Source organism: Apiospora phragmitis (genome assembly GCF_038363925.1).
Source record: "Apiospora phragmitis strain CBS 135458 chromosome Unknown utg000006l:1.0-5683423.0:1.0-5690449.0, whole genome shotgun sequence".
NCBI classification, from domain to species: domain Eukaryota; kingdom Fungi; phylum Ascomycota; class Sordariomycetes; order Amphisphaeriales; family Apiosporaceae; genus Apiospora; species Apiospora phragmitis.
Genome location: NW_027117404.1, coordinates 4,655,679 through 4,681,802, shown reverse-complemented (window position 1 = coordinate 4,681,802; position 26,124 = coordinate 4,655,679). Strand labels below are relative to the sequence as shown.

The following is a 26,124-nucleotide window of genomic DNA, read 5'->3' as shown; positions in this document are numbered from 1 at the left end:
GTCACTCCTCCCTTTTGTTTATGCTATCGTCACAACCTGTCAGAGCTGCCTTACCCGGTTCCCCGCCAAAAGCAGCGACTCAAAGGCCACCAACACCGCTTTCTCCCTGGTAAAAGAACACTGGGAAGCTACCCATTGAACGACGTGCATCGATCGACTAGTGGCAGCAGAGGCCAGCAAACCCTCAGACTGGAGCTCTGTGGTCTCACCCAGCTCCAGGTGCTTTGGCAACCATGACGTAGTTTACGTAGTTTCCTCCTCGATAGGGCATCACAAAGAGAAGCAAGAGGAAACCTTCACACAGCGCCCCGGCCCCGGCCTGAGACCGGCCTACCAACCAGTAGCATGTGCTTATGGGCATTTATTCTTTGTTAGATCACTGGTGAGGGCCCCAGGCAATCTCGATCTGTGGCTGCTGTGTCTTGGAAGTCTTGCCTGAGGAAGGCAAAAGGGCAAGGGGGAGCTCGGGGAGCTCTACTTTGCAGGGTCGAAGGGATCAAATGCTCCGGTGATGTCATTCCGCCATTATTGTGTGCAGTTTGTGTTGAGGATGAGTGTTCTGCATTCAAGTCACATATGCCGGGCCACTAGCGTGAGGATCGTGGGGTAAAAGTTGGCCATAGCTCCAGACGTGTCCAGACTTGAGTCTTCTGCTCACTGGAAGCTTCAACATTTACTACTACAAACAGTATGTCGCTGTGTTACTTGCACATTGACCAATTGACATTAGTTGCACTGGTTAATCATGGAGTTCACAGTGAACGAAACGTCAGGTTGCATATGTTCCACCTGTTCGGTACGACATTGTTATCCCATGGAAGCGTTGATGTGGGATCCTTGAATTCATCTTGTTCAGTGGGCACTGTCAGACCGCCCTGTACTAAGGAGAAGGGCGAGAATCGGATGAACTTAATGAGCTTATTTCTCTAGAAAACATTGGAGTACGTATTGCATCTGCATCCAGACTGTCGATTGAAAGAGATGGGGAAAATGGCATGAGAGATGGAAGCAAAATCTGCTACATGTAAGGATTCTTTGCACAACGGTATGGGCTAATTTTGAACAGACAACTAGATCTGGCAATGCGCTCCTGCCTTGTATGCGGGATGCACTCATACTTGAGTAATTCGCCAGAGATGGAATCCTACTTCACATGTAAGTGTATTTTCGAAATAGCATCATCTTTAGATGCCTTTAATACAGAACGAGCTGTTTGCAGTCTTGTTCAGGGATGAGGTACATATAACCGAATACGTGCAACTGCTCGTGGAGAATTTGTTGTTATGGGCTCTGTGGCCGACCGTAAATTTCTGTATTGATGGAGATTCTTAAATCACCGCCAGCCAGCCTGCTATTCAAAAGTGCCAAGGATAACATTACCTTACCGAAATCTCCGACTCTGTGCGATGTCAGCATCTTCCGCTCTTGCTATGCGATTGTGGAAACGTTCGAGAATGCCGACTCTAGCTTCTATGCAGGGGGCGGAGGGTGCCGGGTGCAGCCGCCCAGACTCTTTAGCAGGCCTCGCAAACTAAAAATACGGCAAGGTTTTCCTTGACGGGCTGCTGTCACACCAGGCGGCGCTTCCGCAGTCAGGTAACCTTCGTAAGACAAATCGAACTGTTGCTGAGCTAAGCCGTGACACCTTTTTACATGTACGTTCATTATATACGAAGCTGGCCACGCAGCCTCATATCCGGATGGGGGTCCTAATCAATCTCCTCGTACGGTTCCGGTAAGACGGGCTGGCCTACACGAGCTGAGAGCCCTAAATCCTGCTGCTAAGGGTGTCGGGTTTCTACGCACTGCCCCGAAGGAATCCGTTTCTGGAGATTACCATCTCTGGGCAACGAACACCAAAGGCAACAATTGCACAACAACCTGTCCGGCCAGCGCAATGGGTGTTGCCGTTCGTTTCAGGGTATGGTCAAAATTTCGTCTATGAAGATCTTCAGCCAGACCACCAAACCCACCCCTTAGCCCTCCAGAACCGCCTCGCCGTTTCTGTGCGAAAACGACAAGGCCTGGATTCTGGGGTTTCGGCGGGGCCCCGTCCCGCTGGTGATTAGGGGGTCTCCTTGCTCAGCCTCAACCTGGCCGGCCTTTATTGGTCGCTAATGACTGACCAAAACAAAAACGCATGACAAAAAACACGGAGAGAAGAGAAGAAAAAAAGACCAGCACTGGCCAGCCAGCATTCACGAACGCCAAGACTCGCCTCGCCAATCCTTGGGTGTCTGGTTCCAGGATTGGGAGGGGCCCAAACAAGTCCGTCAGCACGCTTGCGCATGACGTCCATCGTCCATCGCTCTGTCTCCTTCTTTCTGCATTCTTCCATTCTCGGTTTGATGCCCATGCTGTAGAGATCAATCGTTTGCATCGGTCGCATTTGTATCATTTGTTGTTCTGCGGCTTTTCCATCTAATCCGAATAGCGGGCTTCGATGCCGCGTACCTAAGCGAACATTCTCAACATGCATTTCGCCGCGTCCACACTCGCTTGTTTGTCGCTGTTGGTTGGTGGTTCCAATGGAGCGCTCGATGTAGATTTCGGGTCCAAGGGTAAGCAGAATAGAACAACAGCCGAAGCAAGGCACTCTCCCTTGCCTCCCTAACCCCTTGCGACAGAGCGGCACGTGCAGTACTAACAATGGTTTCTGTGCGACAGACTCGATCAAACAGGCCGCCAAGCTTGTTGCTACGGATCTCATGTCTTTCTACAAGGGAGATCAGCCGGGCATGCTGCCGGGTATGCTCCCCGGACCGGCCTCGACTACTGGCCAACGCGATCTTTATTTCTGGTACGGCTTTGCACCCTTCCGCTTCCCTCACCGAATAACAAGATGTGGACTGCCCGGTGTTCTAACGGTCGGTGTGCAACAGGTGGCAATCAGGCGCCATGTGGGGGACGATGATCGACTACTGGCATTACACGGGCGACGAGACGTGGAACGATAAAGTTATTTTCGGTCTGTTGGGCCAAGCGGGCGAGAACCACGACTTCAATCCGAGCAACTGGTCGTTGCAGATGGGAAACGATGACCAGGCCTTTTGGGGCATGGCTTCGTTGGGCGCGGCCGAGACCAAGTTCAAGGACCCTCCGCCATCCGAGCCTCAATGGCTTGCTCTGACCCAGGCCGTCTGGAACGAACAACAAAAACGACTCACCACTGGTTTCGATAAAGATTGTAACGGTGGTCTACACTGGCAGGTGTTTTCCGGAAACCAGGGCTATGATTACAAGAACAGTGAGTGCTTTGGCATTCTCCTGGGGTATAGGTTTGGGGGCGTACTTCCCATTGCCTGGCCCCCCTCTGTTTCTGTTGATGATGGATGATGGATGATGGTTTTGCTGACGTCGTTGCTTTTTTAACTAAAGCTATTTCCAACGGTGCTTTCTTCAACATGGGTGCCCGCCTGGCCCTGTACAGTGATAATAAGACCTATGCCGAGATTGCCGAGCAAACTTGGGATTGGATTTCAGGCGTTGGCCTTATCGACAAGGACTGGAACGTGTACGACGGTACCAATACTGGACCAGACAAAGATCACCCTGGGAAAGAGTTAAACTGCACCAATATCAACAAGCTGCAGTACTCGTACAATGCTGCGATCATGATCCAGGGAGCTTCCGTCATGTATAAATACGTGAGTAATCATTCCTTCTTCTCACTCCAACTGATCAACAAGCCATGTTGGAGGGCAATGACGACCCTATTCCCTTTCTTGTGCTTCGTCATCGTGTAGAAGGATTATAGCAAGAGAAGGCTCACGACTAACTGAAAATCCACCACGAACAGACCAAGGACGATAAATGGGCGTCCCGCGTCGAAAGCCTCACCAAGCGCACGCTCGAGTTCTTCTTCCCCAATGGCACCGCCTACGAGCCGACGTGCGAGCAGGCGCTCTGCACCATGGACGCGACGTCCTTCAAGGGCTACCTGCACCGCTGGCTCGGGTACGCGGTGCAGATGGTGCCGGCGATCCGCGACACGGTGATGCCGGTGCTCGAATCGTCGGCGCGCGCGGCGGTCAAGACGTGCACGGGCGGCGACAACGGCCGCATGTGCGGCTTCCGCTGGTCGACGGGCGCCTTCGACAACGAGGTGGGCGCGGGCCAGCAGATGAACGTCTTGGGGGCCCTCTCGATTTTGTTGCTGGACGACGCCCCGCCCCTCGTCACGAGCGCCAGCGGCGGCACCAGCCAGGGCAACCCCAACGCCGGCGCCAAGGACCGCAACCCGGCGGAGCTGCGCGATATTACGCATGGCGACCGCGTTGGGGCCGGGTTCGTGACGCTGTTCCTGCTGCTGGCGGGGGTCGGCACGTACCTGTGGATGGATTTCTAAGGGTGGTGGTTGTGTTAGGTGGCTCGGTTTGATCTCCGCATTTTTCAAAACACATCGATGGCTCTCTTCTATATATACCAAAGACCGAAAGAATAGAATTGGGGAGGGTATTTGTTTATAACTCAGGTAGGGACTTGTATATGGTGGTCTCGTTTATCAATAATCATAGAGGCGTGTGCTTTTCCAATGGATGGTCATCGGGGTTGTGCGTGTCCACGTCGAGGTTTATTTTGCCCATCTTACTCTGTGTCACCTGCATCAAGAACTTTAAGGGATTTGGTGGCATGCTGGGTACCCTTTACCTTCATATACCTACCTACTTGAATCATACAACCATATATACATATAGATATAGCCATACATATCTATGAGCAATATTCGCCTACGGCACTTCCATCGGGCCAGCCAGCATAGATTGTTGTTTCGAGGAAAAGGCAAGGGCAAAAACACATTGGCAATTACTACTTGGTCTTGAACCTACTCTATTGTGTGTAACCTATGATACAGTAAAATCCAAGTTCAGCGCCCATCATTCGGATGTCAAAAGAATAACTGACCATAGATAATGCTTGCCATTACTTTGATCGTTTGATCGGACCAAACTCTGTTTTGACGACGTACTCCATATTGAACCACGTAATGTCGAAAGAGGAATTCTCATCAGCTTCATGTCCGCCAGTAGCCAAAATGACTGTTCAACTCGGCCACCACGCCCTGCATTCGCCCCTTCGCTGCCGGCCGCAGCATCTACCACACCATGATGCTGATTGGACGGTGGCGCTCGTAGAATCGCGCGGGGTCGCCCGTCGTGGCAATCTCAGCCGCACCAGGCTGGCGCCTATACCGTCTGGTCATCTCGGGGGAATCAATACATCCAACGACTCCGCTGCCCAAATAAATGGAAGACAGCGGGAACATCGAATGAACCAGTTCATTCCATCACATAAGGTCCTGGTAAGCGACTCTCGGGGACTATTCCTTCCTATTCCAGCCATTATTCCTCGTTATCCCAGTGTCTTAGGGGGTGGATTCACCGTTTATCCGGGAAGTCGCCTCTATTCCAAAGAGTAAAGATAACGCTGAGAGTCGGTAGGAACGACCCTAGCCCGCCGCTGAGGATCCTCTCCCTCGATGGCGGCGGCATCCGTGGGAAGTCCAGCCTCCTGATACTAGAGAACATTATGGAGCGTATTCGGGAATCGAAAGGCCTCGACCAAGTCACTAGGCCATGCGAATACTTCTACCTGATCGGCCGCACGAGCACAGGCGGGTATACTTCCCCTTTTCTGTTGGTTCTGACAAGATATATACCGATATACCATTGTGGTCAATATCGGCGCGTCGGCTTTTGGCCCAGTGGCATATTCAACTTTTTCCCATCCGTCTCACCTGTTAACAACCCGATCAGGATCATTGCGATCATGCTTGGGAGATTAGGAATGTCGATCGACGAATGCATACGAGCGGACGAGAATGTCGGCCGGGCCGCCTTCACCCCAAAACGCACACTCCTACCGGTTGCCCCGCCGAAAGGTGCCTTCTATACCACAGCCCTAGAGGGGGCTATCAAACAGGTCATTCGAGAAAACTGTACGGAACCGGCTTACGTAATGCAACGAAGTCAAGGTCGGCCCACTACCGACACCTGCCCACATGAAGACCTAGAGTTGCGTAACGCAACATGCACGAATACGTATACTATTATATTTGGAGTAGGCGGTGTTACTACGGCAAACAGCACTAACCTCTCGCAGTATTGTCCTCGCAATCACGAAGGCGAATGTCGATACAGGCCCCACTCTCTTCACGACATACGACCCATCCGCAGCCTTCCACGGCTATACGATCTGACAAGTTGCCCGTGCGACGTCGGCCGCGACGACGTTCTTTAAATCCATCGAACTTTGCCGAGACAGTATCGAATTCATCGACGCAGGATTTGGGTACAATAACCCCTGCGAGGTGCTTATTAAAGAAGCCGAGAAACGGTTTCCCGGCCGCAGTCGGTTACATGTCTTAAGCATCGGCACCGGCCTCGGGAACGTCGTCAGCATCCGGGACAGGCGAATATCTATCTTGAAGGCCTTAAAGACCATGGCGTCAAGCTCGATAACGGTAGCCAACAGACTAAGCGGTCGCTACACCGACACATTAATAGCGCCTTTTTATATATATATTTAAATACTTTTTTATATTATTAATATGAACTTAAATAACGTTCGTTATATTTTAATTACTTTTATTTTTACGAGTTATTATTTAAACTTTTAAATAATAATTTTATAAGAATAATATTTATATCTAAACTTAATTATTTTCTTTAATAAAAAAAACCTCTTATTATTATTCTCGACACCTTTTAATGAGACTATTATAAAATTTAATAATAACAGCTTTATTTAATAAGCGATAATTAAAGGAATTAAAAACATCGAATAAAATAATATTAATTGTGAATATTATTATATTAAGTTTAAAAAAAGGGAAATAAACCCTTAATTAAAAAAATATTAAAATAAACAACTTATAATATTAATAAACTACGCGAAAAAATACGTCTCTTTTATATTATTATTAATATTATTTAAACCTTTATTATATTTAAAAAAGAGATAACGATTAATATATTAATACTTTTTAACGAAACGAGCGAGTATTTTCGAAAATTCCTCGTTTAATTAAAGTTTATTACCGGTTTTATAAAAAAACGTTTTAAAATATTAATTAATAAGTTATTCACGCCGCTTTAAAAAAAAATTTAAAAAGGTATTTATTTAGTTTAAACTTTATTTAAACGAGGTTATAAAAAACAATTAATAAAATAAATTATATTAACTAAAAGTATGATAAATTTTTAAAAGTTACGGTAACGTACCTTATAAACGAGCTACGCATACAAGCGAGCTGCGTACTTTTAATTAAATTTATATTAACTTCTCTCCTTTAATAAGTATAGAATTAAAAATAAATAAAAAAGGCTTAATTTAATGCTTTAAACGCTTTAAAATAACCCGAAATTAAATATATGAAAAGCTATAGCGATATATTATATTTTAAAATCGACATTACGTAGCCGACGACGCGGAATTCGATTACGATCCGAAATTTCTATAAACTTTTAAAAGCTTTTTAATTTTAAAGAGGAATTAATTATTTAATATATTATTAATCTAAATACGTGATCGTTTTTTCCCCGGTTAAATAGTATAAAAGATATAGCGAATCGATTATTTAGTTTATATAACGCAGGACGTGTCGGCGTTAATTAAGCTTTTAACTTTATACGATAATAATTAGACTTCCGGACGCGTTTTAATTAAAGAATTAATTATTAAAAAATCTTTTATAAAAAATTTTAACGCGTATCGCGTATAATTTATTTTTATATAGAATATAATTAATAAATATAAAATATAAAAAAAGGATATATATAATTTCGACGAAACCAGGTTTTTTATAAGTTAAGTCTCGTTCGAAATAATTATAACCACCTCTGATCGACGCGGAAGGCCTAGGTTAATATAGTAAAGGAACGAGAATAGGTTATAGTTATTCAAGGCGTTAGATTAAACGGTTACGCTATCCCTTCGTATATTATTTTTACTAGGAAAACGTACCTCTTTTCTTAATATAAAAATAGCCTATTACAGAAAGACTAGGTAATTATAGTTATTAAAAATAATTAAACTACGAATAAAAAAGGCGAGAACTAAATTTAATACTTTAATTAATATATTAGGTTTTATATAAAAGGTCGTTATCGTTTTTTAATCTTAAATAGCTATAAAAGCTATTACTTAATAACTTTTAAGCTTTATTACGAAAAGAACTCGATTATTATATTTTATATACTTTCTTATTTATTATATAAGTTCTAGCCTCTTAATATCGGCTATTTTTATATATTAAAAAAGTATACGGGAAAGAAATTAAAGGTTTTATATAGGCGTATATTATTTATATTTTTACAGAAAAAACTTCTTACTAACGTTTTTAAAAACGTTCTAGGCGATTTTTACTGTTTCGAATATATAAAAAAGCTTTTAAAAAATAAGACTTATTTCGTATAATCCGGAATATATTATTTTATAATTAAATATAAAACTACGTATTTTAATACTTTTAAGAACGTTTTCCGGCCTATTTATCCCTTAAGAATCAAAAACTTTAAATAATTTAATTAAGGCCTAGTCTTAAACCGAATATATTTAAAACCGTATCGTATAATATGAAAATAACTTTCCGATATTTATTTTAATTAACCTTAACTAGATCGTAAAGGTTATAATATAAATTATACACCGAATTACTCTTTTAAAAAGTAAAAACGCGACACTTCGAAAAATAAATAAAATACTTAGCCGGCGCCGCCGTACGAAAAAAAACGGCTATAAAATAGAAAATTACTTCGTATATAAACTAGAGAAAACCTATAGTTTTAAAACATACATTAATAAATAGTTATAAAACGAATCGCGTTAAAAAAGTAATTATACGAAGACGTTTAAAACACGCCTACAACGCTATAAAATCTACGGAAAGCTCGAATATAATACGCGTACTTATTAGAATTATATAAAAACCTCTAAAATAATAATTATTAATATATTTAATTAGTTTTAAACGTTATAATTAAATTAAATTATAACTTATAAGGCTTAATAATAAAAAGTACGTAGCTCGCTTATATACGTAGCTCGCTTATAAAGTACGTTAGTTTATATTAAATCTCGTATATATTCCGGGTTATTATAAAGTCGTGTTAAAAATAAGTTTAAGTTATATAATTAAGCTAAGTTATAACACGTGGACGTTTTAAATTTAAATAAGAAATATTTAAAATAATTACTTTTATATTAATTTTAAAGTTTAATAGCTTAAAAGTTTTATTTATAATTTTATTTATTAATATAATTATTAATTATTTAAAGTTCATAAATTATTTTTATTAATTAAATATACTTTTATATTTATTAAAATTATTATATATTAAAGTAAGTTTTTTATATATTATTATAACGTTTTAATTATAATTTCTTTTAATTTTAAAACTTTAGAAACTATTCGATTTTTTATTTATTCATTAAATATATAGTATACTTATTATTATAATTAATTATATCGTTATTTCTCTTAATAGTTACTATAAAGCTATTTTCGTTTTAAATAACGTTAATATATCGGTTTTTGAAATTTTTTTAAAAATCTTTTTTTAAAGATTAATATTTTCTATCGTAATACTTTTATTTTTAATAATTATAATAAAAAATATTTTCTTTTTATTATATTTATTATAATAGTAATTTTTAATAATTATAATAAAAAATATTTTCTTTTTATTATATTTATTATAATAGTAATTTTTAATTACGTATTAATATATTAATATAAGCGTTTCGTATTAATTTAAACTTAGCTATTTTATTATTATTAACCGCTTTACTTTTTACGACGTTATTTATATAAACGCGTATTAATTTTAATACTAGGTTTTTTATATATAAAAAATAATTAAAGGTATTAAACTGGTTAAATTTATTCTTAATCTTTTCCTTTAATTTTTAATAATATAATATAATTTTTATAGTTTTAATATAGTTTAATTAAGCTATAATTCCTTAAAATTCGATGATGTAAAAAGCAGTTAATTTTTTTTACTTAAAAGTTTAAATGAAGCGGCGTAAATAACTCGTTAAATAACGTTTTAATTCGTTTTTTATAGAATTACTTATAAGTTTTAATTTAAATAAGAATTCTTTAAAAATTCCCGCTCGTTTTATTAAAAATATCGACGTGTTAGTCTTTAACCCTTTTCAAAATATAATAAGGGTTTAAATAATATTAATAGTAATATAAAAAAGGCGTACTTTTTCGCGTAACTTATTAATATTATAAAGTATTTATTTTAATACTGTTTTAATTAAAAGCTTATTACGCTTTATTAAGCTTAATATAGTAAAGTTAATAATTAATATTCTTTTATTTAAAGTTTTTAATTTATTTAATTAATATTTATTTAATTAATATTTATTTAATAAAGCCGTTATTATTATTATTATTATTATTATTATTATTATTATTATTATTATTATTATTATTATTATTATTATTATTATTATTATTATTATTATTATTATTATTATTATTATTATTATTATTATTATTATTATTATTATTAATATTAGTTTTTATAATAAAGTTGTATAAAAAAATGTCGAGGGTAATAATAAAAGCTTTTATTTATTAAGTAAAGGAATTAAGTTTAAATATAAACATAGTTGTTATAAAACTATTATTTAAAAGTTTAAGTAATAATTTATAAGAATAAAAGTAATTAAAATATAATAAATATTATTCGAGTTTTAAAAGAACCTAGTAAAATATACTTAAGTTTATATTAATAATAATAAAAGTACATCGAAAAAACATATTTATATAATAAACTTTTCAATATTATTTATTTTATTAATAATTTAAATTACTTATTAAAATAAAAAGTATTTATATAAAATATATAAAAAACGTTTATTATTATATATCTCGCGAATTTTACGAGATCTCGAGATTTATTACGTAACTTCTTTTTATTTTAATTAACGCTTATATATTATCTTTTTTTATATTATTTAATTTATTTTATTACGAAAATACTATTTTAAAGCGTTTTTATTAAGCGCTAATTATTATTATAAATAAGGTTATACGTATTAACGGGCGAGGTTAAGTCGCGCTTAAAACTTTATAAGCGCTTTAAGTTATCATGGTTCCGCTCCAAGGGTGAGTACTGGCCGTCTCGTCGAGTTAGGTCGTAATATAGATCGAGAAGATTCGAAAAGAAGAAAAAGTTCGTAGCATTTTAATTTACCACGCCGAAGCCCTCGTTTATTTAAAGTACTACCGCTGCCTCGAACTTTTAACGCTCTTATTTTTTTAATTTTTTAAAAAACAAAAGCTACGCTATACTAGCTTTACGTTTTAACACTGAGCTATTTTATTTTATTTTTATAAACGAATTAAATAAGTAATAGCCTTATTTATTTTTTAATAACTTTTTTATAACTTAAAGCATTGTTTTTTAACTATAGCTTTTTACGTTTTAAATAACGATACTTTTTTAAAACTCGTTATTAAAAATAAAAAAACGCTTAATTTATTATAAAATTCATTAATACGAATATACTTTTAATATTTCGCGACAGTTTTTATTATTATATATTTTTACATTTTAAAAATATAATAAAAATAAGGTATAATCTCGAAACTAAAATCGTTAAAAAAGTAATAAAATTACGAGCCGTAAAACTTTTAATTTTAAATCGAAATATTTTAAAACGATTAAATATTATAATAAACATATATTATTAAAAAGATAAAAAAGAAACTTATAAAAACTTAATATTATAATACGTATTAAATACTTATATTAATTAATTACTTTAAAAATAAAATAAATAAAAAGAGGATAATATTATAAACTAACTTAATTATACGACTAAACTCACCTTTATCACGGCTTTATAATACTTTAAAGCGTATATAAAATCTAGTATAAAGAACTACCTCACGAGTTAATGCTTATAAATTCACTTATAATAATTAATATTATAATAATAAATAACTCTTAAAATAACTTAATATAAAATAAAAAATAAAAATAAATAAATAAATAAAAATAAAAAATGAAAAATGAAAAATACACAGTAAATAAATAACTCTTAAAACTATTTAATTTAAAATATATAATATAAAGTATATAATATAAAATAAATAAATAAAGCTAAATAATTAATAAAAGATTATATAATAATAAAATAAAACGTAGCTTAATAAAGAAATTAATAAAAAAAGAAATATATAATAAGAAACGTTTCTTATATATTTTATATAAATAATTTTTATTTTAATAATTAATTTAAGTACTAATTTAACTAATTAATAAAATAAATAACTTTAATAACTTTATTATATAAATATTTTTACTTAACCACTTTTCTTACTACGTTATAAACTAATACTATTATTTTAATAAAACGTTCTCTTTATTATACGTTTAAATAATTTTTCGTATTATTAATATAAACTTAAGTATATCTTATTAAGTTTTTTTTAAAACTCGAATAACGTTCGTTATAATAATCTCGAGGAATAAAGCGAGGATAATAAAAAAGCTATTAAATAACTTTAAAGTAACGATTAATATAATTATTACTTAATTACCTTTAAATTCGTTAATTAATTTTAATATTTATTCGTTTAACCACGCTTTTTTAATTAATTACGAAAGGCTTAAATCGATGAAATTAAATAAGCTATATTAAAATATTAAACTATTAAATAATACCGGCTTAATATAATCCGGAATCGAAATAATTAATTATTAATAAAAACGCGTAGTTATAAATACTAAAAACTAAGTAAATATATTAAATATTATTAACTATTAAAAAATATAAAAACGTTAATTATAATAAAAGCGTTATATATATTAAAGCCTTTTATTATATAATATTATAATATATTATAAAAGAAGTTAAAAATAGTATATAACTTAGATTTTTAATTTAAAATTAACTAGTAATTAAGTTAATTAAATAATAAACGACATATATCTCTAGCTTTAAGTCCCTAGTAAAGTCGTTCGAATTTTAATATCGACGGCGGAACTACTAAGGATACGCTTCGTCCTTCAGTGTCTCCTTTATTAGTTTTCGACCGAGGTCACGGCGACTTATAACGATGGATGTAGCTATTCGCATTCTATTCTCACAATAGGTCTACGCAATTTTAAGAACAGGGTCAAATGGAGATACGGAGAGACACCAACAATAACAGTCCATTAGAGAAGGCATCAGGTTCAAGCATACATCCATATCCTGTAATCTTCCAATGCCACTCCCGCATCTATTGATCATCTTTGCCACTAGAAATACCTATTTCTTCCTTCTCAGGCAAATACCCAAATGCTTGCCCCGCACGCGGTCCGTTCTCATGAATTTCCCGCAGTTACTACATTCCTCTTCCTCTTTTTTTATGCCGAACTTCTCCGCCCACTTCGCATGATGTATCCAAACATGTCGGCACATATCACGCTGCTCAGCGGTGTGCCCCTTTGAATTGATAGCATCACGGCATTGCCTGAAGGGACAATAAACGGGCAGGGCGTGTGTCCTATAATGTTTCCTAGAAATTTCTCAGTAGCCTGTTGAAATGTTGTGGACAGATGTTACTTACTTGAGGTCTCGTCGAGTTGAAGACCACTTGTCACCACAGTCATCTGCGGGACACCTGTATCCTCCTCCTGGCTCCGGTTCCTCTTCAACATCGTCCAGCACGTCAAGTTTGCTTGTGTTTACCCAGAACCGCTTTTTCTTATAGTCATATTCGGTTCCGGGTTCTGGCGTGGGCTGCTGGTCACTTGAGACGGGCATTTCTTGGTTGCTTGTAGCTTGGAGAGACATCCTGGGCGAATTGTTGGTTGCTTGTAGCTTGGAGAGACATCCTGGGCGAATTGAGGTCTGGTTGGGACGAAACTTGGTATGTAGAGTCTGTCGAGTAAGATGGGCTAGATGGAATCTTTCGGTACGAATCTGGATTGGGAGGATCGAAATCTCCCTAATGAGACGAAACCGAACCCATCCTGCTTCCAGATGCGTTGTTGATGGTGAGGCATGCCGGGTTCACACATCCGGCGTTGTCCTGGCTAGCCAAATGTACGGCGAAGCGTGAATTCGAGCCTCGTGTATTGTAAGGCTCCTCTGCACGCCAGTCTTCGTTATCTGGGTCATCTGGATAGGGTGTCTCGTGTCTGTGATGATAGTTCGACATCATGCCAAGTATCGTTCGTGCTACTGTATAATTGGAGAGGTTTGTGCAATGACTGGCACTTCGACAATGATACCGATACGATTTCCCTTCCACTCTTTATACGTATTAAGTTTTACCTTAACTAGGTAGGACTTTCCAATCAGCGAACCGAAAAACGCATTCGTAAGACAACCTGGCGGTCTGCCTCGGCCTTTACCAGTCGTCCAAGGTATCACAAACCGGTATGATCTCGCTGCTGTGTAATATGAGCTGTCGAACTTGCAATATACGGAGTTGCAGGCATCAGCACAGCCTCTAAACGGCCACCTGCCACCTTAGCTTTCCTTTGAGACCTCACTACGATGAAGGGCAGGCATAGGTCGCAACGGGCCGCAGGTATCTTGGGGGCCCTTTGCAGGAGCCGTAATGACACAGGGATCAATACAGCCTGCGTTGCATCGTGTCGCAGCTGTAGGTCTTGGTTGGTAGTTTTTGCTTGGCACCAAAGCTGGTGCTGGCATAGTCGCAGCGAGGCACAATCGGCAGAAAGATCGAACGAATTGGAATGGCCAGCTTCCCGGATTCCCCCTTATCAAATCCCAAAACTTGAACAAACTTTCGCTGGCTGGTCAGGCGGCCAGGCTGTGCTATGCAAAAAGTGGCTGTTGGTGGTGCGATGTCGGGCTGGTAAGGGGGCCCACTTACCCTGATTCATCTCACTGCTCTGCAGTAGCCATGTCTTCGTTGGCAGTAGTCACAACTTCATCATCGGACCTCCCGAGCGGGAGCTCTGTCCCTTCTCGTCGATCAGGCCCGTACAACAAACTCAATGGTCGGTTCTATGAGCCATTGTTCCTGCTCAAGGCTCTCGGGCAGACCCGAAGGAAACACACTGCTGTCTCGAGTGACATGGACGGCGCTGGCCTATCACGTCGGCGACTGCTAGACAATCTAGCTTATCTCTGTGATCTTCGAAAAGGAGGGGAGACTACCTGTGCCGTGGCAGTTGAGGATAGGCCAGAATGCTACAAGTTCTGGCTTGCAGCTAACGGCAGTAGAGTGTTACCAGAGATGAGAAATGCCCTTGTAGCAGTATTGGAAGACATTCGCAGAATCATCTCCTGTCCCGAAGATGAGAAGCAGACCAGAGTTGAAGCGCTCATCCTCAAGTGCATCCAGTTTTCCATTAAAAGGGTGTGGGCGGAAAAGGTACGGCTATACAAGTCTATTGACGAGTGCAAAAGGAAACTGAAGTCTTCGACTTCATATGATGGTACGTTCATTGCATAAAAGCCTAGCGGGACTCCTTCTGAATGTTACAGATACTGTGCTGTTCCAGTGGCTATCCCGATTCCGAGGTCTAGATTGCGAAGAACTCTGCTTTCTCGTGTATCAGGAGAGAGATTCAAATGACATGAAGGGGCTGGAGCGTAGATTCAATCTTGACGACGGTTCTCCTATTTATCAACCTCATCTAGAGTTGTACAGAAAACTGCGACATCGACTCGGACGCCTAGCCAACCACGTCCGCGCAGTTCAGCAAGTTGTCAACGACGCACATAACTTCAGTTTTTTATTCTCTGAAGACGGATTCCATGTCATATGCCTCCTTCCAATACCTAGCACCCCAGCGCCGCAAGCCGACGCACTGCTGACGCTACCAGGCATCCTAATGCGAATGGGACTGAAAGGCTCCAAGTTTAAGGAATATTCGACAGCCGTGGCGTCGATGGACCAGAGCCTCCAAATCATCAAGAACATGCGGGAAGAGTACGCCAAGCCCGAACCTGCAACCCCGCGTCCACGCTGAGATCCAGGTCCTGGAGCAGTTCCACATGGCGGAGCTGCGATTCCTCGCCGGTGACCGGTACATTGGGTGCAGTAAGCCCGCCTGCCTCTGCTGCCTGCTCTACTTCAAGGCTCACTCAGCTGAGCCGGCGGATCCGCGCTCGCACCTGAAGATATGGCCCAATTGGGGACCGCCATACCTTGCCGGCGAGGCCAAGGACCCCAAGTTCATGGAGCAGCGCATAGTCCTTACCAAGATGTTGGTTGCCATTCGCAATGAGGCGATCGAGCAGATCAGACGCAAGGGGCCGCCGCCCGCGTGGCAGAACGACTCCACATCCGCCTTCACGCGAAGGCTGGCTCAGGACGCGCCGGACAAGCTGCAGGGTCATTTTGAACGTCTTAGTATTGGCAAGTTTACCAAACTATCTCTCCTCCGTGGCCTACCTCGGTTTTCTAATTACCGATGCAGAAGACAGGGACCTGTCGGATTTAGACAGCTCTGAAAGCAATACGGACGAATCAGGGCTCTTGAAGAGGGCTGACTCGTCCTCGGACGTGAGGAGCGAGGCGAGTGTAGCCGATATGGACGTGTCTGATACTGATTCGTTCTCGGATCAAGTATCTAAGGCAGAAGAAAATGATGGAGAAGAATCGGACACAGAAGGCGGTGCAAAGCTCTGATGCCTGCCAGGCGGAGACCTACCATTTCAGCAGAACCAGACCAATATAATACTCAGTGTTTCCAGTATGAAACAGCTAATGGTAATCATTGATTTCACCAAGGGAATTCCCGTACCCCACACCATGTACCATACGGTGAATTCCAATGGGTGGTGCATAAGATAGAGGATAATCAAAGTGTCGATGTGAAGGGCAATACCGGACAAACATCTCTGCCCCTGGCCTCTACTGAAGGCTATGAAGAGGTGGCCTATCTGCTGGTAGAGAAGGGCGCGGATACTAAGGCCACAGCTGACGACGGACGGAAGTCATAACATTTGGCCTCTTTACGAGGCCACGAATAGGTCTCCAAGCTGCTGATTGAGAAGGACGCCGACTGGACAATCGCGAACGAGTAGTCGGTGTAAGTCCACGGGGGCTGAGACCCTACTGATACGCTTTTGTTGTGTGCCGCTGGTGTATCCAGGCCCGCGCCCTGGGATGTAGAGGCACTCAAGTTCCTCGACGAACTCAGTAGACTTCTCCTCTGTCACCTGATGCCTCTGGATCTCTACAAGCTCTCGTATGAGTGTAGAACCCCTCATTGTCGCAGTACGAGCAATGTCACGGAGTGACCGATGCATATCGTCGGTGTGTCCTGTGTGGAGCGCCATATTTGCATCGGGGCGAATTGAAATTCAATCGAACTCGTAGTCTTTCTAGTGAGTATGTGGGCAGATATATGTGTATGCTTCCAGGGTTTGGATTTGTTCGATTGGCTTTAACGCGTTCGCGTCTTGCGACGGGGCGCTAATGATGTAGGTTTATGTAAGCCACTTCCGCCATTCGCTAAAACTGTGACCGTCTAAATGTAGAGAAGGCTCTCTACTGCTTATATATGGGAGAGCGGGCGGGATCCCTAGTATTCAGCAGGATATGGTCGTATGTGAAAGAATCAGACGTTTTGGGAATACATATACTCGCACAATGCGTCTCTCAAAGTAGGTAAATAGCTGTAGAAGATCGCACGCACGCACGCTACAAGTAAACACAAATCATCCAAATCCACACACCTATCTCCTTAAGCTTTTTTTATCGCCCACTACATTAGCATATAAGTAGTTAGTTAGCATTCAAGGCGGTCAAAAGTAATGCGCCAAGTCAATGTGCCCGCTCGTCTCCAGGAGGGGAAGAGGTTCAGCGCGCCCGATCCCTCATCGCCGCTGAAGGTGCTGTTCAGAAAGGAGAGGTCGAGCGTCTCGGGCAGGGAACCGCCCGAGAGCGACAGGAAGGCCGGGTCCAAATCCACGAAGCGGCCGGGCGAGGACGCGGCGGCGGCGGCGGCGGCGGCGTGGTGGTTCTGGTGAGGATTGTGGTGAGGATGGTGGTGGTGGTGTCCCCCAAGAATCTCCGATCGCGCAAACGACTCGCGGTGCTGGATATTGTGCCCAGATCCCCCTCCTCCCCCACCAAGGCCGCCATCGTCAAGCGCTCCCCTCCTACCCCCGCCCCGTTATTCGCAAAGGCGGCAGAGGCTGATGAATGGCCGCCGCCGCCGCCGCCACCGCCGTCCAGTCTCATTTCCGACGACAACCGGAAAGCGGCGCTGTCACTACGACCACTACCCCTTTCGACGGGCGGCATCAGCCCAAACAGCTGGCTGCTGCTCTCCGCCCGCTGCAGCCGCTCGGCCAGCTCCCGCTTCTCCAGCGCGCCCAGCGCCGTCGCCAGGAGGCTCTTGGCGATCAAGCTGTACTGCATGGCGTGGGCGTCGCTCTGGGCGAAGTGCTCGAGGGCCGCGATGGACTTTTGGGTGTACCGCTCCAGGATCCGGCCGAAGCTGCCCAGCAGGCCGACGCCCAGTGCCAACGAGGAGGCGAACAGCCAGGATCTGATGATAAGACAAGAAAAGTTTGTAAGCAAGTGTTGTTCGCTCTCATTACTAGTCCGTAATGAAGAAAGAAAAGAAAAGAAAAAGGTAAACATAGTAGATAAATGCGAAGGAAAAAACCTACACTATCAATGGCTGTTTCCCAGACATGACGCCCCTATCAATAAGAGAAGACACCACATCCACCAACATGCTCGCGGCATCGATACAGGCATCCGCGAGACGCGACTTGCCCGAGAAGATGTCGTTCTTATTATTGCCACTACCACCGGCTCCGTGGACGGGCCCTTCCGACAGCCTCCTGCGTACCTCGTACATGAGGAAGGGGCGCGAGACCAGCATGACGGCGTAGTAATACGACGAGAGCACCTGACATGTACCGATAAGCTGCTGTTGCTGCTTAGCAGAATGTCCTTCTTGCCTTTGACCACCTCCACCGCCACCACCGCCATCATCCGTTTCTGTAGTGGTGGTGGGGTGGTGGTAGTGGCCGTAAGCACGTCCTTCAACGGCCGCAGCCAGCGGCCGGACCAGTCCCGGAGCTGCCGTGAGATGCCCTCGGTCAGCTGGAGCGTGATCTTGCGGCGCGAGTAGACCTCGAGCACGACGCACTCGAGGATCAGAAAGATCTGGACCGAAGAACTCGAAATGTCAAACGACTCTTCCTGACTGCCTTCGGCCGCGAGCACCCGGTACGGCACCGTGCAGTCGACGTCCGAGGTCGCCGGCGGGCGGCCCATGGACGTGCTCAGGAACAGGTCGACGACCCGCAGGCTGCGCCAGAGGCGGTCGCGCTGGACGTGGCCCTCGGGCCCGAAGCGGGCGTTGACCTCGGTGCGGTGGATGCCGACGGCGTAGGCGGCGCGCACGGCGAGGCCGAAGAAGAGGAACGCGCCGTTGATCTGGCAGGCGCCCAGCATGAACAGCGTCACCAGCAGGAAGGCGTGCACGGTGCGGATGCTCAGCTCGCCGCTCAGGTGGGCAAAGGCCCGGTCCCGCGCGTACTCGAAGCAGGCCTGCGCCAGCGGCTCGCGGTCCTTCTGGTACCCGATGGCCAGGACCAGGTAGTTGACGATGCTCGTCGCCACGTCCGAGGCTGCCGCCGCGGCTCCTCCGGCCCTATCTGTGGACGGGCTGCTGCCACTGGCCCAGAGAGTGATGTCGTCGCGCAGGCGCGCGTCCTCGAACAGATCCACCAGGCCCGCAGTGACGGCGAGGTAGACAGCCACAGCCTCGGCGATCGAGTCCAGCGGTATCTCGGGGCCTCCCAGGCTGCCGCCGCCGCCGTGCTGCGTACCCGCGAAAGCCGCCGACGACGACGGGGCGCTGTTCTCGAGCACCGAGTACTGGCTGCTCTGGGGCGCGAACGCGTGCTCGTCGACGCGGCTGGTCACGAGCTGCCGCACGCTCTGGAAGAAGGACAGGGCGCGCAATCGCCAATGAAAATGAGCTTGCCCTGGGCGTCGCACAGCAGGCGCGCCTCGCGCGGGACCTCGGTCTCGTCGTCGTGCGCAGCGGCCACGGCGAAGGCGCTGATACCGCCATCACCACCACCGGCTGCGGCTGATGTCGCTACTAAGGGCGGTGGCTGCTGCTGTTGGGGTGGCGCTGCGGCGGCGGCGGCTGGAGCGATGGCGGGGGAAGTGTGCATGTGATGATCAACCACATGCTGCTGATGTGATAACGACGCCGTACGACGCGGCGTCAAGTTGTTATTAGGCGTTGTCACGCCCTCGTGGTTAGTGTGGTGGTGGCCATTATTGTCGTGTTGTTGGTGCTGTGGCTGATGCAGAGCGGATGAGGAAGACGCGGATGTCGGAATGAAGGGTGACCGCGCATGCTGCGGCACCCGCTTCCGTTGAGGGGAATAGTGGCATAACTCGGAACGTCGGCGGCGGATGCAGTAGCTACAAGGCGACTTGCCATCGCATTTGACCTTGCGGCTTTTGCAGCTGCAATTTGGAAGAAATGAATTCAGTTATTAGTAGCAGTATTCATCAGTGTATTCTCAGTCGGAGACGGAAGTAGTGGTTGTTATTAAGAGGGGTGGGAACGAACCTATCACAAGCGTTCTGGATCCGAGCGCGGATTGGCCGAGTCTCGTCGCTTGGGGATGAATGCGGCATTACACAAGATCGTATCAAGACTCCGTAGCCGAACTTACACAGGGACCGCGCCGAAGAATGGAGAACCGGAAGGACAAGTCAGTCACAAATCGTACGTTTAAAATAGAGAGATCCGACAGTGCTTATTTTGCGCGGACGGAAGAGGCATATTTCACCAGCCAAAGAGGTACCCATGACATCCGAGAAACCTTGAAGCTGTGCATCCGAGATTCGGAAGCGCCACTTACAACGTCAGCCCGCCACGGGAACAACCGCTGATGGCTCATGACCCAAGACAAAGCCAAGCCACCGCCATAAAACACAACAGTTCACCACATAGAATATATAATGAAGTAAGAATGTTATCAAATCGGTATATGAATTTCAATTGTTGCTCTTGTACAGATAAACAGAAAAAGTCTACCGGCGAGGAGACATGCATACGTCTTCTAGATATCGGAAATCCAGTTGTCTCATCATAAGCCCCAAATTCCCAAAATCATCCAACCCGGGTATGTACAAATCCAAACCAAATATATCTCACAACCACAAGGACCTCAGAACCTTCTAGTCAAGTCGTAAGAACATATTATTATGTTGTTATTATTTCAACCTGCGGAGTAAACCATGGTCAGCCATCCCTGTTCGATGTTGTTGGTATGTATACTAGTAGGGGGTTCAAAACATACCTTCGGCTCTGTTCTTGCTCTATACATTAAGGGGGTAAAGGAACCGCTTAGTCCTGGACACCGGAGGGGGTGTTGCACAGGACACCCTGCTCAAGGATGGGCAGGACGCAGCAGCGGGCGCGCTGGCCGATGGCGGAGCAGACCTCGCTGAAGTTGTCGGCCGAGGTGGGCACCTCGGAGGGGTTGGCGCAGTCGAGGTCAGCGACGCCGAGGACGTCGGTGGCGCAGCACTGTGAGGTGCCGTAGAGGCCGGAGCAGGGGGTGTAGTTGGCCTGGCGGGCGACCTGGACACCGGGGGCCGCGAGGGCGACGGCGGAGAAGAGGGTGGCGGCGACGGTGAAGAACTGCATTTTAGCGGTTGGTTTGGTTGGTTTATTCAAGTGAATGGATAAAAAAGCGAAGGTTGATGGTTGTTCTGGGCTTGAAGGTTGTGTGAGAGTGAGAGGCTTGTTGGTGAGGACGGAGAGGGTAGAATGAGGAGTTCGAGACAGGGGAAGCTGCGAGACCTTTATACATCCGTCGTCCTCACAGAAACCAGTTGGGCCGCCTGGTCTCTCTCGATGATGATGGAGAATATCGAACCGCTTGCTGGGTAGCAACAGGAGCAACCATGCTGGCGATGACGACGATCGCGCCAGGCCTTCCCGTTCAACCCCATGCTTGGTGGAGTCTTTCGGTCCAGGCGAGGATCCCAGCTCTCAACAAAACCGAGTTCCGAAAAGGTACGGGGAGGTGAGATGAACTCGAGTATCCATCCTGCGTGGATGGAGCATCTGGTAAGGGCGTGTTTTCCCAACGACGTAACAGGTAAGTCGTCTTGCCGATCGCATATAGGAGCGCACTGTCTGCTATAGGGGTCAGGGGTGGGCGTTGCGACAGGGCATTGCTGGCTCGAGTGAATGAGATCACAGATCGATCCGCAGTGGGCTGTGGAGCTGAGTATGTATGTAAGTATGCTCGGATTGCTACGCTTCACTTACAGTATGTACTGAACCATACCATCCCATAGGCCAGTGTCAGCACATGCCTCTACGTATCTTTCGTGTATGCACACAACAGTTAAACGCCCTCAGCCGTTAGTTCATAGCAAACTAGGCTCTTCAGCGACTAGAGGTGAAGGCAAAGGTGTGAATCATGCAGGGGGCTCGACACTGACGACAGCAAGCAGTTTGCACAGGTTCGTGGTTCGGTCATGACGGCAAGAGGGCAAATTTGCTGCTCGACGAGCAAATCAGGTCCCCTGCTATAGTACCAGGTGGGGATACTATAGCATCTTACAAGTGTGGTTAACCCCACAGTGGGCAGTGATTTGCGACTGCAGGGGCAAGGGTTGGTGGACATCCTTCTTGCATCAACCTCGACCTGCATGGATTGGATGCCAGCGAAGCCAGGTGCAGGCTGGACGAGCCAGCATCGAAGAGCCGAGGCTTCTATGCTGATTCACTGCGATTTTTTAACTGATCGACATGGCAAAGTGAGTGCAGAGAGCCCCTGTGGGTTCCCTCGTGTTTAAAGATAGTAAAATCTTAATCAGGAATATACCTGGATACCGCCAGAATCAGAGTCAGAGAGTGGCTTCACTTTCCGGGTAACAAGGCCTGCAAGGACGCTGCTGTGGGATTGTTCGCCACACTTTGCTGTTATTACTAGCGTATGTAAAGTAGTCGTATGTATGTAGTATGTAGGAACTTCTTCCATATCTTAACGGTCACGAACCACACTGGGTTGGCTTATAGGCCTAGTTGCGGCTCGACTATACCCAGAGTCTCAGGTACAGTGCTCCTGACGTAGCACGAGCCTTGGCGTCTTATAGCGATAGTTATCGGAAGAGAGCAGTTAGCGATATCATCTGGGGTTCTGTGAAGCGATTCCGTGCCTTGGCTGTAAGGAGGTAACAGGAAACATGCGTTAAGGTGCAACCGCTTGGCTGTCGGCAGATGTGCGACGCTGGGCTCTCTCTGCCGGGACGCTCGGTTGAGAGCTAACGCTGACGGGCCACGGCTTCTTCGAAAAAGACCCGCACGAAACCCACGCTCCACGTCAAATCAGCCAGCATCGAGGGATAGACGGTTCTGGGTTCTGGGGCTGATCATCATCATCAAGAACGGCAGCAAGGCAGGCAAGCAATGCTTACAAGTGGCTGAAAAAAGTTCAAACGGCCTCATTGGGGGGGAGCTTGGAGCTTGGAAGGTGCACAGGATCGTAGCTCAGGAACGGAAAACAAGGAAATTGTAAGATCGTCACAAGTTTTGCCCGTAACAGGAAAACTCCCGAGAGAGCCCACCGGCCAAAACGGGAACTCAGCAGCGACCGGATTGAGAGGGAATGACGAAAGGAGCGTAGCAGTCACTGCAGTTCAATATCGAAGCATGCAAGAACGGCCGGTTTTCTTTTTATGTTTGTTCGCTACAACGAGGAAGCCGTGTTGAAGTCAAGCCACAGAACGTGCGTGCATCGAGGCGTGTCTACGTGCATGTTCACTGTACATAGTGAATGTTTAAACGCGCTGTAGCCTGTGGTGCTAGAGTGCTTTAGCCGGCAGGTGGAAACGGGGCATTGTTATTATCACTTCATGGGATATCCCTATGCGCTTCTAGCCTGCTATCATAGCTCTGGATTTAGGGAGCACCGATCGCTGATCGCATTTGTCTGTTCATCGTGCGATTGCAAGGTCCAGGCCAATAATGGCAACATGGGTAACGAGATGATGGGTGGACGGGCGATTCTGACTGGCCGACGGGGTGCGCGCCAGTATGTCATCTCATATTACCGTAGCATGCCAGTAAACTGATGAGCCAGGCACCGGAACGCCCCCTGGCCGTTTCACTGGCCTTGTAGTTTCAACAGCAGCAGCATGAACCTGCTAGTCCCGAGTCAATTATTTCAACCAGAATAATAAGCGACGAGTGAGCAGACGACATCACGACACCGATCACCGATGAGCCGGCCAAGCCTACCATTCTCAATGCGAATCCAGGTTTAGTAACCATCGTTAAATTTCGAGAGAGAGGCCGAGGCCGTCTGAGCCGTGGCCCGTGGCCCCGAGTCTCCACGTTCAGTGCTTCCTCCACCTGGGTGGTGAAACCGCACCGTCCGTAGCCATTGGAAGTTTACCCCCGAGATCACGGGCAGCCAACTGACCAACAACTGCAGGACAAACGTCACCACTCTTCCAGCCTCGTACGACTTCACCGGTTTTGTACAGTCACCAAATACTGGACCGGAGCAAACTCTGGAACGTATCGGCCGAAATGGTAAAAGGCGGTCGGCACTTCTGGATTTGCGCCGGCAAAGCCCACAGGCCCCTTTTTCAGACCTTCTAGGCTCTGGCGTCTCGCAATCAAGTGTGTTCCATGGACGCTTGATCCAATCTCCCAAAAGTGACTCCCTGATGTAATCATCATGCGTGCAGCAATGGATGTCCGAACAACTTTCTCAGCCTCCCGTCATAGAGAAGTCATTTTCGACCTGTTCCGTCTCAGAAAATAGAAACAAGCCTTGCATCTAAGCGAGCTCCCTGAAGCGAGAGCTCATAACCGGCAATTCATGCCAGCAGCAACCCAGCTCAGCTCGCGCGCCAACGCCTAGGTTAATTGTACATACTGCTCCGTAAGATGTGCACACCACCAGCGCCGTGCCCAACAAGGCAGTGATCGGCTCGGAGAGCTAGCCGGGTAGTGTGGGACCCAGAACCGTTGCAACGGGGAGCCGTGGGCCACTTCATCACTCGACCATCCTCGCAAGGCACAAGGCTAGCCCTGATGTCACTGATTGACTTTTCCAGAAGCCCAAATTGCTCCGCGAACCCGCCAGCCCGTCCGTGGGAGAGCCAAGACATGGCGTCGGGCATTTTATTTGGGAAGCAAACAAGAAATCGAGTACGGAGTACACACCCCTCTCTCGTGCAGCAGATACCGCGTGGCTATGCTGGCCATTCGCCATGAAACGATGCACCCAAGATTTCCGTAAGCTTGGGAGGCGAGAAATGACATCGTGGCTGCACCCCCCCCCCTCTCCCCCCCTGATCAGGGATGGTGGCTTGCTTCGCCTGGCAGCTTCAATTTTCACCACTCAGGGGCAGCAGTCAGCAGCTTCGCAGTTGACCGCCCTCTCAGTGCTCACTACACTACTGGAGACCGTTTCGGACTTCAGACGAAGTATCGACAGGCCATATTTGTCTAGGAAGTACATTGAGCGTCCATTTGAAACATAAAAAAACAGAGGAATTACTACCGTAAAAGATATTCCGCCACCGAATAGCTGTTATACGTTTCAGCACGATAGAGGTACTGCAGACGCATGAAATACCTGTACCAGGGCTTTCACACAAGGGTATGAACTTAACAAACTTTCAGGGGGTAAGGCGTACATGTAAGTAAGCGCACAGTTACTGCTAGGGAATTTGTTGTACCCCGACTTGCCGAGTCTCCTTGCAATTGTGCAAGTAGGAGCCAGGTTAAGAGCAAAACATCGACCGATATCATCGGGGTAGGTCGGTCTAGACCACTCGCCTCTAGTGTAATCATGCACGGGAGGCCTATTTTTCATATCCGAACATACAGACTACCCATATTCATGGTTCGAAATAGTTTGGAACCCGAATTTGCGCTCCGCATAAACGTTCGAGTAAACCAACAACGGCGTGCAGCGTGTTCTACGGGAACGTCCACCGTAATTTTCATTCATCTAACTTAGCTCGACGCTAGATCTGTACCAAATTGCCAATCAGGGGAACACATCCGGGATATCAGCTCTACATACAGTACGATACGGTAGAACCATAACCAACCTTCTCCAAAGTGCTGTGCAAGACTGCAAGTGAATACCATACTGCAC

At 44.6% G+C, this 26,124-nt stretch overlaps 7 protein-coding genes across 7 annotated transcripts; 3 read left to right on the top strand and 4 right to left on the bottom strand.

Moving 5' to 3' along the window:
• Nucleotides 1-2,473: 2,473 nt before the first annotated feature.
• Nucleotides 2,474-4,348, top strand: PG994_006661 (Mannan endo-1-6-alpha-mannosidase; the record flags this gene model as incomplete). The annotated part of the gene is made up of 5 exons (XM_066858070.1): nucleotides 2,474-2,561; nucleotides 2,668-2,800; nucleotides 2,883-3,247; nucleotides 3,379-3,647; nucleotides 3,800-4,348. The coding sequence occupies 5 exons, from the start codon at nucleotides 2,474-2,476 to the stop codon at nucleotides 4,346-4,348; spliced, it is 1,404 nt and encodes a 467-aa protein (XP_066717339.1).
• An 8,666-nt stretch (nucleotides 4,349-13,014) lies between these two features.
• Nucleotides 13,015-13,806, bottom strand: PG994_006660 (uncharacterized protein; the record flags this gene model as incomplete). The annotated part of the gene is made up of 2 exons (XM_066858069.1): nucleotides 13,015-13,105; nucleotides 13,580-13,806. 2 exons carry the CDS (start codon nucleotides 13,804-13,806, stop codon nucleotides 13,015-13,017), a joined length of 318 nt encoding a protein of 105 aa, XP_066717338.1.
• Nucleotides 13,807-14,887: 1,081 nt separating this feature from the next.
• On the top strand, nucleotides 14,888-15,962 carry PG994_006659 (uncharacterized protein; the record flags this gene model as incomplete). The annotated part of the gene is made up of 2 exons (XM_066858068.1): nucleotides 14,888-15,425; nucleotides 15,475-15,962. 2 exons carry the CDS (start codon nucleotides 14,888-14,890, stop codon nucleotides 15,960-15,962), a joined length of 1,026 nt encoding a protein of 341 aa, XP_066717337.1.
• A 25-nt stretch (nucleotides 15,963-15,987) lies between these two features.
• On the top strand, nucleotides 15,988-16,624 carry PG994_006658 (uncharacterized protein; the record flags this gene model as incomplete). Its single annotated transcript, XM_066858067.1, has 2 exons — nucleotides 15,988-16,345; nucleotides 16,413-16,624. The coding sequence occupies 2 exons, from the start codon at nucleotides 15,988-15,990 to the stop codon at nucleotides 16,622-16,624; spliced, it is 570 nt and encodes a 189-aa protein (XP_066717336.1).
• A 326-nt stretch (nucleotides 16,625-16,950) lies between these two features.
• On the bottom strand, nucleotides 16,951-17,277 carry PG994_006657 (uncharacterized protein; the record flags this gene model as incomplete). Its single annotated transcript, XM_066858066.1, has 1 exon — nucleotides 16,951-17,277. The coding sequence occupies one exon, from the start codon at nucleotides 17,275-17,277 to the stop codon at nucleotides 16,951-16,953; it is 327 nt and encodes a 108-aa protein (XP_066717335.1).
• Nucleotides 17,278-17,729: 452 nt separating this feature from the next.
• On the bottom strand, nucleotides 17,730-20,620 carry PG994_006656 (uncharacterized protein; the record flags this gene model as incomplete). Its single annotated transcript, XM_066858065.1, has 5 exons — nucleotides 17,730-18,011; nucleotides 18,107-18,494; nucleotides 18,804-19,901; nucleotides 19,964-20,446; nucleotides 20,553-20,620. The coding sequence occupies 5 exons, from the start codon at nucleotides 20,618-20,620 to the stop codon at nucleotides 17,730-17,732; spliced, it is 2,319 nt and encodes a 772-aa protein (XP_066717334.1).
• A 715-nt stretch (nucleotides 20,621-21,335) lies between these two features.
• On the bottom strand, nucleotides 21,336-21,638 carry PG994_006655 (uncharacterized protein; the record flags this gene model as incomplete). Its single annotated transcript, XM_066858064.1, has 1 exon — nucleotides 21,336-21,638. One exon carries the CDS (start codon nucleotides 21,636-21,638, stop codon nucleotides 21,336-21,338), a length of 303 nt encoding a protein of 100 aa, XP_066717333.1.
• Between the last annotated feature and the right edge of the window lie 4,486 nt (nucleotides 21,639-26,124).